Raw genomic sequence first — 21,564 nt, 5'->3', positions numbered from 1 at the left:
TTGTGCTGCTATAAACATGGGTATGCATGTATCACTATAAACATGGGTATGCATCATACTGTAGTATGATGATTTTAATTCTTTAGTAAATATGGAGGAGTGATATAACTGAGTCATATGGTGATTCCATTCCTATTCTTTTGAGGAAACTTCATACTGATTTCCACAGTGGTTGTACTAATTTGCAATCCCACCATCAGTGTAACAGTGTTCCTTTTCCTCCACAACCTCTTCAACATTTATTATTGGAAGAGAAATCAGTCTCAACAGATGCATAAAACCCAACACAGAAATACAAGAAATACGATGCAAAGTTCTAAATGGGAAGTTCCAGTGCTTGGGAATTAAGCTCTAATTGAAACTTCAGAATTTCTTCAGTTGGTATCTGCTCCAGAGAGGTTAGATCAGTACACCCTCAGACTGGGAAGACGCTAATCTCTGCTGGACATCTGGATGTCAGGCCTCCCGAGAATTCCACTTGTAGGGTGGGGTTACCAACCCTGCACAGGTCTCACACATTTCACTGCCCATGTATGTGGTCTTCCCAGTCTCAGTTCGCAAGTATAATCACACCTGTCTAGTTTCTGTATCCGCTTAGCCGGTCCTGTGAGCTGCTAGACTCAAAGGGAAAGCAAGCCCCCTCATATTACTAACCTGAATTTCCCTAGGCATATGCTGCTCTGCCTGTTTCAGTCACACTCTACTAGGCACACCCTATGCTATGCGGTATGAACTTTCCAGGACAATATGACAATATGTGCTATCATCTTCGGGGCTCCCACAGCAGCAAGCTGCAGTGTGGCTTCTTTAAGAGGACTCCCTACCTCAGCTCTCCACTTGCCAGTTGAGAAACATGGAGCACTTTTCAAATAACAGCTTGCTGTCCAGCCTCTAATTCAGCTAAGTTCAAACTGTTTTTTTCTCTACACATTTTCCCTTGCCAGATTTGTCTGCTGTTTCACTCTCCCTGTTCGTATTGTTGTTCTTTGCAGTGAACTGGCACCACTACTGCCATTGGGTTCACTCCAGTATACTCTTTCTGGTCTTCTTTTCATAGCACTTGGATTTCTGGGTCTCATTGCTTCTCTATCCATTATTGAATTTCAGTGAATTCCTTCTGTCATCCACCTTCCTGAGAAGTAGTACTTTGACTGCATAAATCCCAAGACTCAGAGTGACTGAAAGTGTGGGCTTCCTCTAATTTGCCATCTTTGTTTTCCCTAACTCTGCATCTGTTGAATAACTTAGAATTTAGTAGAAAAACTAAACATACTTGTTTTGTTTCCTTTGACACATTTTTCTAAAAAATATGAAAAATAAAGTTTTACTTAAGAATGTTTTTGATGAAGCAACAAAATTACTGGTTTTATTAAGTCTTGGGTCCTCATCAATATATTGGAATAAGATAGGAAGAGAAGTTTTCTTGCAGTCAAGCTGTGAGCTGAGCAAACTGCTTTTTTCAGGGACCACCAATTTTACTTGAAAAAATGACCAGCAGACAAACTGGTTATTCAGACTTGAGTATTTGGCAGCAGAAGTTTTCTCAAACATAAACAAAGCATAAAACTTGCCATTGAAGAAAAACAACTGATAGTATTTTTTTGTAGTGATAAAATTTGAACTTTCAAATGAATATTAAAATTTTAAAACGCTTCTGTCTGCCATCATCAGGGAGCTTAGTAACTTCCCCCTACTTAAAAGACTTTTCCAATGAGATTGGTGGTGATACTGATGGCTATGATTTGTTGAAACTGAATAATGAAGTATGTCAGCATTTGGAAGATCTGTATAACTCAATGAACTGATATTTTCCACTTTACCTAGTGCATGCTATAAAATTGTGTGGATAGAAAAACTATCCAAAGTACAAGGCAGACTAATGAATTTCAAAATAACAAAGGACAAAAGTTCATTACTGTGGTTTCAGATTCCAACATTGCATCTAACCTTTAGGAAATTGCCATTTTAATAGATTTTTGTAATATCAAAAAAGAATATCCACCATTATCTGTAAGTCAATTAAAATATCTCTCCCATTTCCAGCTACATATCTGGGTGAGGCCAGATTTTCTTCTTATAATTCAGCTAAAATAACATTTACAGCAGATCAAATGTAAAAACAGTATCATTTGTCATTTATTAAACAGTCAAGTGTTGCAAAATTATTAAATGCCACTCTTCTCACAAGAATGTTTTTAATATCATTTAAAAAGTCATCATTTTAGATGAATTGAAAAATACTAAAAGTTTTGAGTGTTAATTTCTATGATAGTAAATATTATTATATATAATCTATGTAGAATAAATACCTCAGAATGTAGTACAGTGATTTTTATGTACATAGAGGTCACATATTACAGTGAATTTTTGTTATTTATAAAAGCAAAAGTTCTTTAAGGTACTCAATAATTTTTTATAAGTGTAAGGGATCCTCCAACCAAAATAATTTGAGAACTGTTGGTTGAGGGGAAGATAACGATGTCTGAATGAAAGTTCTCAGATCCCATTGTGATCAAGTTTAACCTTTGGCAGACTCTGTTTTACATGTTCCCTGATTACCTCTGGACTCTTATGAACATGGCATCGTTCAGTGTGAAACTTAACCATATATATATTCATACATTGCTATATGTATGACTGATAAATATGTAAACATTTGATATGATTTCTATCATTTCTTTAGTTATAAGTTCAGAGCCCAGAAATTCTTATATTTCCTGTGCATTATTTTAAATCTCAGTCTAGTACAGTGATATTTGTGTGCACAGAGGTGGCACATTAAAATAGATTTTTGTTGAATAAAACCAATCTTAATCATCCTTCTTAGACTAGAATTTCACAGTGGAAAGGGCTATCGACCATCACTTTAGTTAAGCCATTTCATTTCTGGGTGAGGAAGCAGAGGTCTGGAGAAGTGATGTGCCTTATCCAAGGGCATTCCACTTTAGTCAATGCAAAATTGAATCTGAGTCCTAAGTCTTCCCAGCATACCTTCCCACTTCTTTTTCTTTTACACATTTATTAAGGATGAACTAAAAAGGAATTGAGATGTAAAATTTGGTTACAGTAAAACAATCTGATCTTGGGTCTTAGGTCATTGTCAAGGTCATATAACAGATTTTCAGGTGTACCTTCTCTGTTTTTCAAATGAAAGATTCATATATATATATTTGTAAAACAGCCTATGCCAATGAAGCAGTTAATATTTAACAGATACAAAAATTTGATCAGGATTATTTTTTATTTTTATCAGAAAGTTGAGTCATCTTTAAGAAGAATATAGTGGTTTTGATATATAGTTTAGATTTGTATGGTTTTTTTTAGAATGAATGATGGGCTTTTACCATTTGCCAACAGTCATGATTTTGATTAACTTCTTTATTAGTTATTATATCACTTTCTCTCCAGGGTCCAAATGCCAAACCTGTAGTGTCCTTCATTGCTGGTTTAACTGCTCCTCCAGGCAGGAGAATGGGTCATGCAGGAGCAATTATTGCTGGAGGAAAAGGGGGAGCTAAAGAGAAGATTGCTGCCCTTCAGAGTGCAGGAGTTGTGGTCAGCATGTCTCCTGCACAGCTGGGCACCACCATTTACAAGGTGAGTACTGACAGTGACCCAGGCGCTGTGAAGTTATGGGACTTCCCAGTGTGGGACCACACTGGATGCCTAGAAATCATGGCCTTTTCTTTTGAGTCTTAATTTATTTTATTTCATTCTGATTCCATAGTTTGTCTTAATAGTACACCATTAGTGTTCTGATGCCCTAAGAAACTTTCTCATTTAAAAATTGGTCTTCTTTAAACATTGGGTATGCTCTTCTGTAAACAAGATATGACATGCAAAAATGACATTTTGGAGGACTTAAGTGCCACTATTTCTTCATTCCCATGATTTTGGGAATGGAGAGAGTGTATGCGGAAAACTGCCTTATGTTTTATACCCTGCCCCCCACCAGGGAGAACCTTTAGGATATGGCCACCTAACCCCATATTGTTTCTGTTTCCAGGGAGAGGGCTTGGGCTGAGAAACAAGAAACAAAAACTATGAAGAGGGAGATGGGGTGGAGGGAAGTCTATAAAGAGGAGAGCCGGGAGACTCAGCCTCTCATTTTGGCCCTGGATGTGCTGTGATACTATGTCACTTGTGGGTTGGAGGAGCAACTTTTAAACCATTTGCTTTGCTTTTCCTTTTCAATAGCATTTTATGATTAAAAATATTCTAAATTATCTTTTGTCTTCCATAATCTCTTTTCAGTGATTATCAGCTTGTTTCTTTGAGTGGTCATTTAAGGCTTCTCTACCTCTATTTTTGTGATGACCGTAGCTTTGACAAAAGAGCAAAATCAACCCAAAACCCTATTTTTCAACATAGTGACAAGACAAATTGTTTTCTCAGAAGGGAACAGTATTCAGAGAGAGTTTAAAAATCCTGACTTTATGTAATCTTTGCCCTTGTCTTAGTGATATATAAAATGAACTAATTGTGTATTGAATTTTTGCATATCATATCTTACATGGCATATCCTACTATGTGTCATGGTTTTTGAAATCAGTCTGGGTGGTTAATTCATTGTGAAGAATTCTGTTTGAAAGTAGGGGAAAGGAGGCAAGCATATACTTAAATTCTTACTGGATATATGTGTTACCATTTTGCTCCAGTAAGTGGCAGCAGGCATCTACACATTTTGTCTGACTCTAATTGTTAAAATGTAGAAAAATGTGATTTTCCTAGATTAAGTATTGTTTCCTTAAACAAAGTCTTTTTTTTAAGGTACTTGTTTATTTTCAAGTGTCTTTAAGGTTTTTGACACTTTTTCCAATTCTAACTGAATCTGTGTTTAGTTTTCTTCTGTGAGAAAGTAAGCAAAACTGTTTCCATAGCTTTACTAAAAGACCTGTTGTGTTTTGGATAAACACAACAAAGTTTGTCAACTCCTAATACTAATACTCCAGTGAAAAAATAATTATTATTTACAACCTCCCTCCCAGTTTCTGAGTTAAGAGACATAAAGGTGAAGCTCTGTGTCTAGCTTAATTAGATATAAGCTGACACAGACTGATTTGAAAGCCGTTATTTTGTGTTTAAGCACCCTCATCCTGGTACATTTTACTTCTATAATTTGGTTGTTCAAAGATCTTAACGATAACAGGTTTGAGAATCATTTTGACCGTGAATATAATTTGGATCTTTTATGTTTTTATCCCCTCTCTCTTCTCCTTCTCTTCTGTTTTTGAAGGAATTTGAAAAGAGGAAGATGCTATGAAAGAAAAAACAGAAAGATCCTAAAACTGTGGAATGAATCATGACAGACTTATGAATCATTAGCAGTTTACTTCTGTTGTCCACTGATTGTCGGCCTTTGTGTCTGACCCTGGTCTTTCAACACAACAGGAAGCCAAAGGAAAGCTTAGAATGTCCTAAATTGAGATATTTTCACCTATTGTATAACAGAGATAACCAATAAATCTACCATTTGATTTGAATGTGGTTTTGGAAACTTGTTATTATTCCATTGTGATGGGGAGGTTAGAGATTGGAGGAGAAATGGAGCAATATGTTTGTGTGTTTTAAGGGCTATGTAGAGAACATCATAACTAAAACTTGAGAGAATAAGACTGTAGTATTTTAAGTATGACATTTGTCTAATTATCATAGACCTTAGGTCTCTTTTGAATTTATAGTTTTCTCATATACATAAGTCTTCATCTTGCATTGTAGTTCAGAGAGAGGAATGTATAAAGTCCCAGGCAGGTAATAAGACCACCAGCACAATTACCATCATTGTCAGGATTATAGGCAGAAGCTCATCTGTATTTTAGTTTCTGCCTAATTGGGAAACTTTGCCTAGTTGAGAAAGGAAGGGTCTTCACTAATGCCATGCTTTTCTGTGATTCTGCAGAAAGCCATCCCCTGCCCCTTCAGAGGCTTATTCTTTGCTTAAGGTTTAGGAAGTTCCCTGCAAGAAAGCAGGAAAACTGTTAACCATCCTGTTTTGTGTTTAAAAGGGACAGGAATCAACTCCAATGGGTAATTGTCATGGAACAACAGACAGGGTGCCTGTCCACAGGAACATACATTCTGGAGGAAAGACACAAAATATTCTCAAGTCATATAACTGCTTTGAAGGAAACAAGCAAGAACTTAGATATTAGGGAGAAACCTCTGAGGAAAGGCTGAATGGGGGCCTTCCTGGGGAAGGGGACCTGAGGGCTGGGAAGGTATCAGACTTGGAAAAGGGAGGGCAAACAACAGGCAAGGGAAACTGTTGGTGCAAAGGCAGGGAGAGAAGAGTCATTTTCAGGAGATGAAGAAACAACAGGTGCACTGGGAGGAGTTAAAGGAAGTTTTGGGGGTCCTGGGGAAACCCATTCTGAGAGCTCACATGACCTTTGTGGTCCAGGCTGCTGGAGAAGGCACAAAGAGTAGGTGTCAGGAGTAGATTCACAGCCCAAGGGATTCTGTCCTTCTGTGGATGCATAGTCATTGACTTTGCAATTGATTAAACTTTGACTCTTGCTTATAGCTGTTTCTGCATCTTGAAAACAAGGATAATGATTCTTGTCCCACAGGGTACCTGGGTAAAATATGTGGAGAAGGGTGTGCTTATTGAATAGTGGGCTTGACATAAGCTTTTGAACTTGTTCTCTGCTGTCCTTAGGGCAACCCAGGCTGACACTACTGGCCAGGGAGGAAGACACTTCATCTCTGTCACTTTCAACTCAAGGTTCCTATAAAACAAATGTTCTTTTGTCTTAACTGGGGCTTTGTGACAGGGACACAGTTCAGATGAGGAAGAGGTAGACCTGTCTTAACTCAGGCCCCTATAACATAATACTATAATCTGGATGGCTCAGGCAACAGACATCTTTCTCCCAGTTCTGGAGTCTGGGAAGTCCAAGATCCAGATACTACAGGAATAGGCCCTTCCCTGGATACAGAAGCCATTTTGTCATGTCCTTAGTAAGAAGAGCTTTTTGGTCTTTTCTAAGTGCACTTACCCCATTTGTATGACTTAATTATGTCCTAAAGACCTCATCTCTAATTACCATCACATTGTGATTAGAGTTTCAACAAATGGATTGGGGGGAGTGCATAAACATTCAGTCCATTGCACTATTCTGACAGAAGAGATCTTTTTTAGGGTCCACCACAGCCCTAAGTTTTTCTAGGCCTGACTAGAGAAGCCAACACCTGACCCTGTCCCCTGAGCATCCCTCCCAAGACAACCTCCTTGTCCTTACCTCTCCTCCTATTGGTTAAACCAGAGAGCTCAGTGTCCCCAGGACCTTCCAGTTCTTTCATAACCCCCCATTTGTCCCATTCTCTTTCATTTTCCACTTACCCTCATCACCCCTCCAGGGATCTTATGGTACCATTCTTTCCTGATCACCTCTCTCTCTCCTCTTCCCTCTTACAATCACCACCACTTCCTTTTAGCAGCTCAAATAATGGACAGAATATTTGGTTCTCGTTTTTCCTATTTCAGTTTTACAAACAAAAAGTGGAAGTACTCCAGTGCAGTTTAAAAACTTTTGTTAAGAAAACTTTCAAACACATGAAATAGAGTATAATTGGGGCTGACGATGTAGCTCAGAGATAGTGTTTGCCTGGCATATGGGAGTCCCTGGGTTTGATCCCCAGTACCACTAGAAAAAAAAAAAAAGATAGTATAATGTACTCCCATGTACCCATCACCTAGCTTGGAAATTATCAACATGCTTCCATTATTGTATGATCTGACTCCCTTGGTGATGTTATTAGAGTTGTTTTGTTAAATTAAAATTTATATACATTGAAATGTATAAATCTCAGCTCTACATATTTCACAAATGGAATACTCATATAACCACATCCTTCTGGTATAGAACATGTCTGTCACCAGAAAATTATATCTTATCCCAAACACTTTCCCCCATAGGTCATCATTATTACATTCACTTTTAAATGAGTTTCATCTATTCCAGAAATTTATTCAAAGGAAATCATAAGTAGTCTTTTTGTTTGTCTTCTTTCACTCAGCATAATTTCTTAAACTTTCGTGCTTTTGCTTGTCTAAGTAATCCATTCCTTTTAATTGCTGAGTACTATTCCATTGTATGAATATGTCACATTTTCTTTATCCATTATCCAGTTGTTGGCCTTTTGTGTTATTTATACTTTTGGTTATTGGTAAATAAAGCTGCTCTGAACCATTATGTGCAAGTTTTTTTGTGAACATAAATTTTCTTTTTTCTTGGTGAGATATCTAGGAGTGGAATTACTGGATATAATGCCATGCATATAATGAATTACCTTTTTTCAAACTGGTTCACATTCTATCCCAGGAAAATGCAAGAGTATGGTTTTCTCCATCTTTACTAACATATGGTATTTTATGGTCTTGATTTTAAGTCATTCCAGAGGGGGTTTGAGTGGCATCTCATCATGTTTTAATTAGTATTTGCATTTAATGTGCTTTTCAGCCTTTGTTACTTCTTCGCCTATAGTGTCTTTTCAAATCTTTGGTCCAATTTTTATTTATTTGTTTTTACCACTGAACTCTTAACAATTCTTTATGTATTCTGGACATAAGATCTTTCTTAGATATATACTTTATCAATATTTTCTCACATTTCTACAGGTTTCCCATTTATTTCCTTACTGTGTCTTTTGATAGACTGAAGTTTTTAATTTTGACAAAGAGTAACAATCATTTTTTTCTTTACAATTTTCTCATTATACATAAGTTTTTTCTATCCCAAGTTCATGATGATAGTCTTTCTTATAAAATTTTATTACTTACTGTTTAAGAGCCTATACATTTTGCTCCTATCACCCTTAGGTTAATTTTTTGTGAGGTAGAGGTCAAGATTGGGTTTCTATCCTTATTGATAAGATATTTAAATGGGTCTAACAATGTTTGTTAAAAAAAATTCCTTTTATTGCCCATAAATCTTTCATTTATGTAGACAGATACATTGACCAAATATCTGTGGGTCTGTTTCTGGACTGTTTTCTGTTAGGTCTTTGTATTGTCATATGAATTTTAGAATAAACTTATTAATTCCTATAAGATTATGGTTGTGATTGAGTTGAATTTTAGTTTGGGAAGAATTGCAATTTAAAAATTGCTTCTTTTGTGTTCCAGTTTTTGGTTGCAAAAATATACAAATATAAATCGATTTTTATACATTAACTGTGTACTCTAAAACTTTGCTAAATGCATTCATTAGTTTTAAAAAATAAGGATTAAAAAATAAGTTCTTTAGGATTTTTTTTCTATAAAAATTTATGCCATCTTGTTTCTTTTCTGATATTGATACCTGTTTTCAAGATTGATAGATAATGATAGCATAAGGATGTTCAGTTATCCTCTGTCAAACTGGAAAATTCACTAGTAAAACTAAGCTTGAAATATACTTTGTGACAGTTTTTTTTTTTTTTTTTTTTTATTGCAAATCCAGTTTCTTTGTTAGATTGGGGCCTCCAAGATTTCCTACTGGAATGGTTGCATTCTTTTTGTTTGTTTTGTTTTGTTTTTGTTGAGTTTTATGTAGTGCATATTGGGGAGGGCCCTTAGGCAAGCAATCTCTCTTTTGTTCCTCTCTCACAGGGAGTCTGTTGTATCTTCTGCCTGATTTTGGTCTCTGTGCAGTGTTTTCAGACTACTGTTTTCTTAGGGAATAATTTGTCCAGATACAGTGATTATCATCTTCAGCTGTTAAGCTATTCCATCATGGCTGGAAGCTGGAACTCCACTGAATTTTTTCCAGACCTGGCATTCCTGCTCTGGAATGAGTAGTAGTGGACAAGGTGAGGCACACAATTCTCAGAGGTATTCAGGTGGATGTTTGGGTTTCATCCTGTCCTGTGAGCATCACATGCAATGATTTTGTGACATTCCACATCACTGTTGAAGTCCCAGCCTGGGACTTCAACACCATTTTAAGTGATTTCTGTGGTCCATAGCTCTCTTGGTTACTTGGCCTGGTGTTATAATGCTGATATTTATTGCTTTGAACTTCTCACCCATTTTGCCTTCTCCTAGGGTTCACACACCCCAAAAGAACAGAGTCTCTTCTCCTTGGTCATACCAAGGCCACAGAGAAATTCTTAACCAAGGAACTTTTCTCCTTTAGGTCCTGCCCCACTCCTCCCATCTCAGGCTGAGCTGTCAATTTCCCTTCCTCACCCAAGTTCCACTGCCATTAGGTTAGCTCTGCATCTCTCCACTGCTCCAGCTCCAGCTGTTGCCAACTCTGAAAATCTCTCGATTTCTTCTGAAGAGCCTTCAGCACTTTCTATGTCTTATTCCCAGCATGTCCCAGCTCTTCAGGAGGTCCTGGTCTTCAAGATAAAACATTCACATTAACAATCTCTAAACAATCCTAATCGCAGGTGTCCCCTGAAGGAATTCTGATGGCAAAACAAAGTGAAATTCTCTTGTCCTGCTTCCCAAACTCCCAACCTCTGTCTGTATTCTAACACTTATTCTCCAACACCGACTTGGTGTCACATGGTTCAATTTGATTCTGACAGTACCCACCTGGAATATTAATAGAGACCTTACAGGTTAGGAGACCCAGATTCACAAGATGCCCTCACCTCAGGTGCCAACTGCAAGCCCGTGTCTACTCACATTCCCGTCTTGCTTGGCTACAAATCTGTTTTCCCATAACCTCTTAGTTTCAATAATTTAATAGGATAACACACAGAACTCTATGAAAACATTAGACTTATGATTCTAGTTTTATTATTAAAAAAAATACAATTTGGAAACAGCCAAATTGAAGAGAAGAATGTGACAAGGCCATGGGAGTTAGGGCACAGGAGTTTGTCCCCATGGATTTGGGGTGTACCACCCTGCCAGCACATCAATATCAGTGCTGAGACAAAAGAAAAAAAAAAAAAAAAGGGAGCTAATTAATTTTCCTCCCCTGAAGAAAGAGAAGGTTGAGAGGTAAATGGACTGTAAGATTAACTGGAAATAATTACCATTTTTGGTGACAGATTTCTCTCAAATCTGATGAATCTTATGGATTCTGCTCAGAAATACTCACCTTCACACCCCGAGTTTCAGGGTTAGAATGCTTGTCTTAGACCCTTCCCTGAGGCATTTGCGTTTTAATATTGAGTGGAAAGACCAAAACCTCACCTGAGATTTACAGGATTCATTGTGTCCCTCATCCTTGAAGTCATCCTATTTAAGCAGTTTGTACCTTCTAGCAAGAAAATGAGCATGATTCTCCACTGGCAATCCCTTTGAAAGGCGAAGGCCCTTTGTTTCTGATGAGGTTTGTTCATTTGGTCCAGTTTTCTCTAGATTCTGACCTTTTTTTTTATTTTTATTATTTTATTGTAAACAAATGGGATACATGTTGTTTCTCTGTTTGTACATGGCGTAAAGGCACACCATTTGTGTAATCATAAATTTACATAGAGTAATGCTGTTTGATTCATTCTGTTATTTTTTTTCCCTTCCCCCCCACTCTCCCACCCCTCTTTTCCCTCTATACAGTCCTTCCTTCCTCTATTCTTGCCCCCCTCCCTAACCCTAACTCTAACCATAACACTAACCCCTCCCACCCCCCATTATGTGTCATCATCCACTTATTAGCGATATCATTCGTCCTTTGGTTTTTGAGATTGGCTTATCTCAATTAGCATGATATTCCTCCAATTTCATCCATTTGCCTGCAAATGCCATAATTTATCATTCTTTATGGCTGAGTAATATTCCATTGTAGTATATATACCACAGTTTCTTTATCCATTCATCAATTGAAGGACATCTAGGTTGGTTTCACAATATGGCTATTGTGAACTGAGCAGCTATGAACATTGATGTGGCTGTATCTCTGTAATATGCTGATTTTAAGTCCTTTGGGTATAGGCCAAGGAGTGGGATAGCTGGGTCAAATGGTGGTTCCATTCCAAGTTTTCTAAGGAGTCTCCACACTGCTTTCCAGAGTGGCTGCACTAATTTGCAGCCCCACCAGCAATGTATGAGTGTACCTTTCTCCCCACATCCTCGCCAAACACCTGTTGTTGCTTGTATTTCTTGATAATCGCCATTTAATTGGGGTGAGATGGAATCTTAGGGTGGTTTGATTTGCATTTCTCTTATTACTAGAGATGTTGAACATTTTGCCATATGTTTGTTGATTGCTTGTAGATCTTCTTCTGTGAAGTGTCTATTCATTCCTTAGCCCATGTGCGATTGGATTATTTGCATTCTTGGTGTAGAGTTTTTGAGTTCTTATAGATTCTGGAGATTAGTACTCTATCTGAAGTATGATTGGCAAAGATTTTCTCCCACTCTGTAGGCTCTTTCTTTGCATTACTGATAGTTTCCTTTGCTGAGAGGAAAGCTTTTCAGTTTGAATCTATCCCAGTTATTGATTCTTGCTTTTATTTCTTGTGCTATGGGAGTCCGTTTGAGGAAGTCTGGTCCTAAGCCGACATGTTGAAGCTCTGGACCTACTTTTCTTCTATAAGATGCATGGTTTCTGGTCTGATTCCGAGGTCCTTAATCCATTTTGAGTTTAATTTCGTGCATGGTGAGAGATATGGGTTTAGTTTCATTCTGTTGCATATGGATTTCCAGTTCTCCCAGCACCATTTGTTGAAGAGGCTATCTTTTCTCCATTGCATGTTTTGGAACCTTTGTCTAATATGAGAAAATTGTATTTATTTGGGTTTGTATCCGTGTCCTCTATTCTGTACCATTGATCCACCTTTCTATTTTGGTACCAATACCATGCCGTTTTTGTTACTGTTGCTTTGTAGTAGAGTTGAAGATCTGGTATTGCAATACCCCCTGCTTCACTCTTCCTACTGAGGATTGCTTTAGCTAGTCTGGGTTTTTTATTCTTCCAGATGAATTCATAATTTCTTGCTCTATTTCTGTAAGGTATGTCATTGGGATTTTAATTGGATTGACTCTGTATAGCACTTTTGGTAGTATGGCCATTTTGACAATATTAATTCTTCCTATCCAAGAACATGGAAGATCTTTCCATCTTCTGAGGTTTTCTTTAATTTCTTTCTTTAGTGTTCTGTAGTTCTCACTGTAGAGGTCTTCACCTCTTTTATGAGATTGATTCCCAAGTATTTTATTTTTTCGATGCTATTGTGAATGGGGTAGTTTTCCTAATTTCTCTTTCTGAAGATTCATCACTTATGTATAAAAATGCCTTAGATTTATGTGCATTGATCTTATATCCTGCTACTTTACAGAATTCACTTATGAGATCTAAAAGTTTCTGGTGGAATTTCCTGGTTCCTCTAAGTATATAATCATATCATCAGCAAACAGGGATAGTTTGAGTTCTTCTTTCCTATTCGTATCCCTTAATTTCTTTGGTCTGTCTAATTGCTCTGGCTAGAGTTTCAAGGACAATATTGAAAAAGAAGTGTTGAAAGAGGGCACCCCTGCCTTGTTCCAGTTTTAAGGGGGAATGCTTTCAGTTTTCACCATTTAGAATGATATTAGCCATGGGCTTAGCATAGATGGCCTTTACAATGTTAAGGAATGTTCCCACTATCCCTATTTTTTTCTAGTGTTTTGAGCATGAAGGGGTGCTGTATTTTATCAAATGTTTTCTGCATCTATTGAAATAATCATGTGATTCTTGACTTTAAGTCTATTGGTATGGTGAATTACATTTATTGATTTCCTGATGTTGAACCAACCTTGCATTCCTGGGATGAAACCCACTTGATCATGGTGCACTATCTTTTTAATATGTTTTGTATGCGATTTGCTAAAATTTTGTTGAGAATTTTTGCGTCGATGTTCATTAAGGATATTGGTCTGAACTTTTCTTCCTCAATGTGTCTCTGTCTGGTTTAGGTATCAGGGTGATATTGGCTTCATAGAACGAGTTTGGGAGGGTTCCCTCCTCTTCTATTTTATGGAATACTTTGAGAAGTATTGGAATGAGCTCTTCTTTAAAGGTTTTGTAGAAATTCGGCTGAGAACCCATCTGGTCCTGGACTTTTCTTTGTTGGTAGGCTTTTGATGACTTCATCTATTTCATTACTTGAAATTGGTCTATTCAAATTGTGTATGTCCTCCTCGTTCAGTTTAGGCAATTCATATGTCTCTAGAAACCTGTTGATGTCTTCGAAATTTTCTATTTTGTTGGAGTATAGATTTTCAAAATAACTTCTAATTATGTTTTGTATTTCAGTCGTGTCTGTTGTGATATTTCCTTGTTCATTCTGAATTTTAGTAATTTGGGTTTTCTCTCGTCTTCTCTTTGTTAGTGTAGCTAAAGGTTTATCAATTTTGTTTATTTTTTTGAAGAACCAACTATTTATTTTGTCAATTTTTTGTATTGTTTCTTTTGTTTCAATTTTGTTGATTTCAGCTCTGAGTTTAACTATTTCCTGTCTTCTACTACTTTTGGTGTTGGTCTGTTCTTCTTTTTCTAGGGCTTTGAGCTGTAGTGTTAGGTTGTTTATTTGTTGAGTTTTACTTCTTTTATTAAATGCGCTCCATGAAATAAATTTTCCTCTAAGTACTGCTTTCATAGTGTCCCAGAGATTTTGATATGATGTTTCTTTGTTCTCATTTACCTCTAAGAATTTTTTAATTTCCTTCCTAATATCTTCTGTTATCCATTCATCATATAATAGCATATTGTTTAATCTCCAGGTGTTGGAGTAGTTTCTGTTTTTTACTCTTTTGTTTATTTCTAACTTCAATCCATTATGATCTGATAGAATACAAGGTAGTGTCTCTATCTTCTTGTATTTGCTGACATTAGCTTTGTGGCATAATATATGGCCTATTTTAGAGAAGGATCCATGTGCTGCTGAGAAGAAAGTGTATTCGCTCTTGGTTGGATGGTATATTCTATAAATGTCTGTTAAGTCTGAATTATTGATTGTGTTATTGAGATCTATGGTTTCTTTGTTCAATTTTTGTTTGGAAAATCTGTCCAGTGGTGAGAGAGGCAGGTTAAAATCACCTAGTATTATTGTGTTACATGTCTATTTGGTTTCTGAAATTGAGAAGGATTTGTTTGACATACATGGATGAGACACTGTTTGGGGCATAGATGTTTATGATTGTTATATCTTGCTGATTTATGCTTCCTTAAGCAGTATGAAATGTCCTTCTTTATCCCTTCTGACTAACTTTGGCTTGAAGTCCACATTATCTGAAATGAGGATGATACTCCAGCTTTTTTTGCTGAGTCCATGTGCATGGTATGTTTTTCCCCATCCTTTCACCTTTAGTCTATGGTATCGTCTTCTATGAGGTGAGTCTCTTGCTGGCAACATATTGTTGGATCTTTCTTTTAATCCAATCTGCCAGTCTATGTCTTTGATTGATGAATTCAGGCTATTAACATTCAGGGTTATTATTGAGATATGATTTGTATTCCCTGTCATTTGGTTCATTTTTAAATTTATTTATTTATTTATTTTTTGACACAACCTTGGTTCCTCCTTTATTTGACAGTTCCTTTAGGATAATTCCTTCCCTTTGCTGATTTGCTTCTTTGTGTTTTATCTCTTCCTCATGGAATATTTTGCTGAGAATTTCTGTAATGCTGGCTTTCTTTTTGTAAATTCTTTTAGCTTTTGTTTATCATGGAATGATTTTATTTCATCATCAAATTTACAGGTAAGTGTTGCTGAGTATAAGATTCTTGGTTGGCATCCATTTCTTTCAGAGCTTGAAAATGTTGTTCCAGGCCCTTCTAGCTTTTAGGGTCTAGATTGAAAATCTGCTGATATCCGTATTGGTTTCCCCCTGAATGTAATTTGGTTCTTTTCTCTCACAGCCTTTAAAATTCTGTCTTAATTTTGCACGTTCGGTATTTTCATTATAATGTGCCTTGATGTGGGTCTGTTGTAATTTTGTGTATTTGGAGTCCTATAAGCCTCTTGAACTTCATTTTCCATTTCATTCTTCCGATTGAGAATTTTCTGATATTATTTCATTGAATAGATTGTTCATCTCTTTGGTTTGTTTCTCTAAAGCCTTCCCAAATCCCAATAATTCTCAAATTTGGCCTTTTCATGATATCCCATAGTTCTTGGAGATTCTGTCATGATTTCTTACCATCTTTTCTGTTTGTTCAACTTTGTTTTCAAGGTTAAATATTTTGTCTTCAATATCTGAGGTTCTGTCTTCCGGTATTCTATCCTATTGGTTGTGCTTATCTATGGAGTTCTTAATTTGGTTTATTGTTTCCTTCATTTCAAGGATTTGTTTGGTTTTTTTTCATATCTCTAACTCTTTATTGAAATGACCTTTTGCTTCCTGTATTTGCTCTTTTAACCTGTCGATTGGTGCTATCATTCAATGCCTGCCATTTGCTCTTTCATCTCATCATTCAATGCCTGCATTGCTCTTTCATCTCATCAGTCAATGCCTGCATTTGCTCTTTCATCTCATCATTTGCTTTCCTAATCATTTAATTATGTACTTTCTGAACTCCCTTTCTGTCATTTCTTCTGCCATGCTGTCATTGGATTTTATTGATGTAACATCTAGATTTGTTTGGGGCATTTTCTTCCCTTGTTTTCTCATATTGTTCAGGAATCAGTGGTTCCTTAAGATATTGCAGATTTCCTCTATTGACTTATAATGTCCCTGAAGATTGCTAGTATATCCCCTCTTATCCTTCAGTAGCCTGCAGTCTTGGAGGAAGTTGATAATGCAGTGCTCCACAAGGGATGCCTCTCTAGGGATGGTGACCCTCAGGTAGGGTATATTCCCTGATAGTGGGCAGAGGTGCCTCCACTTGTTGACCAATGGTCATCCAAAGGGGAACTAGGCTGCAGGCTGAGGCAGGCCTGTTTGTGCCTGTGTCTCTGGTTTACCGTCCTTGTGGGAAAACCTCACCCGGCAGGGAGTCTCACCCAGTGGTGAGGTCTCAGCTGGTCAGTTCCCCTCCTAGAGGTTCTGATCAATCTACAACTACACGCTGGCCTGGGCTATCTTCCTCTGCAACGTTCCCAGGGGCCCGGACCTACCTCCTGGGCCTGGGAGCCTCACCCTTCGCAGACGAGTCTCCTTAGGTTGCCCCTCCTCAGAGATCTGCCCGCAGTCCTGGAAACTTCGCTCCACCCCTAGGCGTGTCCTCTGTGCTGCTCTTCCAGCAAGAAGCCGGTCCTAGGACCCTGCTCTGCACCTAATCGCCTGCTATGCAGCCCCCTCCTCTGAGCCGCCACTTGTGGCCCTGTACAAATAGCTCCGAGACCCATATACCCGCCACACACTTCCTCCTCCGGACAGCCGCCCTGGTTTCCGACGCAGTCACTAGGAGACCAAGCAACTCACTTTGCGTCTCCTCTTCCCGCCACCGACTGTAGCCCTAGGCAGTCACTCCGAGTCCAAGTGACCCACCCTGTTCCTCCTCCTCCTCGGGAAGCCCCCGGGTGTTCAGGAGTGACGCTTTGAGTCCAAATAACTCCCACTAACTCGCCTCCTCCTCAGGCAGCCGCCTGTAGCTCTGATGCAGTCACTCCTAGACCAGCGACCGGTTGCACTTCTCCTCTTCCTCCGGGCAACCCCCCCCGTGTTCAGAAGCGATCACGTCTGAGTCTAAACAGCTCGGCACCCAGCTCCTCCTCAGGCACCGCCTGTAGCTCTGATGCAGTCCACTCCTGACCAAGTGACCCGCTGCGCTTCTCCTCCTCCTCCTGGCAACCCCCGGTGTTCAGAAGTGGTCGTTCTGAGTCCAAACAGCTCGCCAACGCAGCTCCTCCTCAGGCAGCCGCCCGGAGCCCCAGGGGTGCTCCGAGTCCAAGCGCGGTGCTGAGCCGCCTCCTCTACGATGATCCCAGTTGTCCGTGTTTACCGCTCCTGTGGGGGGGAGGGGCGTCTCGCTGAGCACTCATACTCACAAAAGTTCCCCTGCATTCTGGGGCTACCGTCCCATCCGGGACGCCTCCCCAATGGGAGAGACTCACCCGGCGGCTTTGAGTTGGTCCCAAGTCTCTCACTATCTCCTCTTTTGAATCCTGCGTCCTGGAGCAACATGAAATGCAGCCGCCCTCTAGTCCGCCATCTTGAAACCCCCCTAGATTCTGACCTTCTTGTTCTCTTTTTCCTACTTGATTCCTGGACTGACTCCTGAATTGGGCATTATGACTTATTCTCTCTCTTTGGCTCTCCTCAGTGGATTTTATTTGGGGGACCCTTTGGTTTTCAGCATCCTGGGTTGTCCCTGGTATGTGTCTAACACATAGCACACTCAAAGGTGAAGCACCTCGGATCAGTGACAGTGAGAAGCCATTACCACCTTTAGACCTGAATTAACAAGGGTTGGGAGTCATTCCTGAAGCTGGAGAGACCAGCGCTGTATGAAGCCTCTGGCAGAGCTGAGCTCCTGTGTGGAGGAATGCCACCACTGCCCAACCAAGGCCTTTCTTGGAGGAAGTGAGGGGGAGGAATGCTCTGACCTTACACACCTCTCATCCCCTGCCAGTAGAATTGGATGAACCCAAACCAAAGACAGAGAGTAGGCAAGCGCTGATGATGCCTACACAGAGCAGCAGTCTCCTGGGGGCACACACAAGGGTGGAGCAGGTGACGGAAGGTGGAGAAAGGTGAAAAACGGATCCAGGGGTGCAATTAGAATATCACAGTTTCACCCTCTTTGACTCTTACACTTGGCAGAGTAGCAGCAGGTCCCTTTGTGGGGAAGCTGGAGAGAAACTAGATATCAAGCATTGTGAAAGTTAACATAGGGCATGTCTGGAATAATTCCTGATGCCTCCATGTTAAGGTTTAGATATTAGGTACCCCCACAAATCTCATGTGTGAGAGAATGCAAAACAGTTTAAAGTGAAACGACTGAATTATGAGAACCTTAACCTAATCACTCCATTAATCTGTTGATAGGGATTAACTGGATGGTAACTGTAAGCAGGTAGGGTGTGGCTGGAGGTGGTAGGTCACTGTGGGTATACATTTGGGTTTATGTTGTGTTGTTATTGAATGGAGCAATCTTTCTTTCTCTCTCCTTCTCTCCCTGTCTCTCTCTCTTTCTTTCTCTCTCTCTCAGTCTCCCCTCTTCCTGGTGTGATGTCTTGAGCCACTTTCTTCCACTACACTCTTCCTCTATGATGTTCTGCCCTGCCTCAGGCCCTGAGAAATTGAGTCAGCCATCTATGGGCTGAGATGATTGAAATAGTCAACCCCAAAATAAAATTTTCCTTCTCTAAAATGTTCTTGTCAGGTCTTCTGATCACAGCAGAAAAACAAAACAAAACAAAACAAAAACCAAACCAAAATAAAACAAAACAAAACAACAACAACAAAAAAAAACAGACTAAAACACTCCAGGAAAGTGCTTGGTAGAATTTTGCATTATATTCTCTGCTAAGTGGGTTTCCCCCGGGGGGTGAGGACTATTCATTTTTGGTGTGTTCTTGGAGGTATTGAAAGATGAAAAGGCATTTGCAAGAGGGTCTATCAGGTATTAGGCTTTTTGAGGGCTCTTGTCATGAGAGAAGAGAAGAAAGGACTGTTCAAGAGGTGAAGGTGACAGCTACAGACAAACATCCTGGAGTCCTGGAGGTGAGGGGCCTGGGACCTGAGAGCAGCAGGCACAGGAGGCTGGGCCAGTGCAAAGCTTTGGAGAATCAAGGATTCATACTCTGTAGTTTCCCAGTTAGAAAATAGATAACAATCTGGGAACTTCGTTATCCCTGGTGGGATAACTTTGTTGTAAGTGTCTTAGGCCCAGGCTGCTCCCTGACAGGTTTTTCAGAGTGATTCTCCTCAGATCCCTCAACCAGGAGCCTTTTGCCTTGATCACAGTGGCAGAATGGGACTAGTATCTGAGATTTACCTACCGATAACACTGGCCAAGGATATGATTTTCTTTAGATGGTTTTCAGATAGTTATTTTTGTCCCTTGTTTTCTGGATGACAGAGGATCTGTAAGAGAAGATCAAGAGAGACCTAACTTCATTTTTCATTTAAGATTCATGGAGGTTAAGCCTGAAGTCCAACTGAGTTGGCAGCAAAATGGGATCTTGAATTAAGGTCACCTCACCTAGCTCCTGTTCCTGTGCCTTGCCTGGTGGGGCCTGAGAAGAGCATACCATCACAGAGTGGCTCAGAGGTGAAGGGGAGGGTCTTAGAATAGTCAGCATTTTCTGGGATATGGTTAGCACATAAGTTATTCAGTGTGAATCATGCATTTGACCTGCCCTTTTGGGATTTTAAATATTCTAGAAGTGGGATAGGTTTACCCTGGGACAGGGCACATTTAAGGGTACGGAGTAACAATGGAGGGCAAAGCAAGAGTCAGGGCCTTGATTTTTGCTTTTGTGATTCAGAACTTGACTCTTCTCACGAATTGAGATGGATGATTCAAGGGGGCCATGGCAACTTTAGGAAAGTGCACTACAAAAGGAACTGCAGTTCCATATCAATTTCACTTTATCATGAATTCCTCAAAGCTCTACAGGTCTGGGCATCTTTGATGTCAGCTCTGTCCAATCTGGACAGAGATTTGAAATTGCTTATGATCAAAGCTTGGTTAGGTATGCTGTAACCCAAAGGGAAATTGAACTGACAATGTGAAGGTCAGTATTCAACGCTTTTATTTGAATAAAGGAGTTCTGGCTTTAATAACTTTTAGTTCATTAGTATTCTGATATGGAAAGGAAAGCATCTCCTTAGCAGCTGAATTAATGATATTTCAATATTTGAGAACTTTAATTTTCACCAAGGAGGGGAATGGAGGGGTCCTCTGAAATATGATCTGGTTGGTGCTGTGGAAATTCCTAGTAGCTGAGGAAGGTTAACTAGTGATTTCAGGATAAGTGTGTCTACTCTACAAAGCACCTGCAGGTGAGTTTTCCAGAAGAGTAAGATGGTACTGAATCCAAGAAAGAGTTAGATGGGAGAAAGAGTCATCCTCAAACACCATCCAAGATTTGTACTGTGGCAAGCTCTGAGATAAACCATGTATGTTTCCTCCTTCACTTGGACCACCTTACCTGCTTAAAATCCATCTTCTTACAAATTTAACTGTCCTATACTTCAACCCAAATCTTACTTCTTCTTTTCCATTAGTATTTGTCATATGCCACCTGCCCAAAAGTCATTAGGGACTAAGCTTGATGTTTGTCCTCCTACAGCCCAAATTGAGTTCCTCCTGGTGTTCGGCTGGGTCCTGTCATTTATCTTTCCTATATCTGTCTCATGTTTACCAAGCATACTGCTTGTTTCAAAGGGCACATACTGTGTGTTTTATGTCTCTTTGTGTCTCCTGGTGTCATGTCCTACACTTGCTTGGTACTCAATAAATATGAAATGAAAACGGCACTTTTTAGACCCAACTCTGCAGGACTCAGAGGAATTGTTTTATGCACAAAGTTCAGAAATAAAAAGCCAAAACCCCAGCAAAATCGTTTCCTTTTGCATTCTTCATTTTGATGATGTCTCAAAGGTATGGTTTTCTAGATTCTTTATGCCTCTAATATACTCCAAATTACCTTATATTTCTGCTTTATCTAAAAGATAGGAGGTGACATGAAAGGGTATAGGGCCCCCAGTCACCTAGAGTCATATACCAAAACCTGCTGGAGTAATCTCTAAAA

General features: G+C 39.2%; 1 protein-coding gene across 1 annotated transcript in view; it reads left to right on the top strand.

The window, feature by feature from the left end:
- Window positions 1–5,483, top strand: part of Suclg1 (succinate-CoA ligase GDP/ADP-forming subunit alpha) — a 34,564-nt gene extending 29,081 nt beyond the window's left edge. Inside the window, exons 8-9 of the mRNA XM_047523273.1 lie at window positions 3,409–3,597; window positions 5,237–5,483. Coding sequence (XP_047379229.1) covers window positions 3,409–3,597; window positions 5,237–5,263 — 216 coding nt within the window. The 3' untranslated portion in view covers window positions 5,264–5,483. The remainder of the gene's footprint in view (window positions 1–3,408; window positions 3,598–5,236) is intronic.
- Window positions 5,484–21,564: the final 16,081 nt, after the last annotated feature.

This window comes from Sciurus carolinensis, chromosome 13 (assembly GCF_902686445.1).
Source record: "Sciurus carolinensis chromosome 13, mSciCar1.2, whole genome shotgun sequence".
Classification (NCBI taxonomy): domain Eukaryota; kingdom Metazoa; phylum Chordata; class Mammalia; order Rodentia; family Sciuridae; genus Sciurus; species Sciurus carolinensis.
The sequence above is the reverse complement of the archived record's forward strand: the minus strand, read 5'-3'. Positions and strand labels throughout refer to the sequence as shown.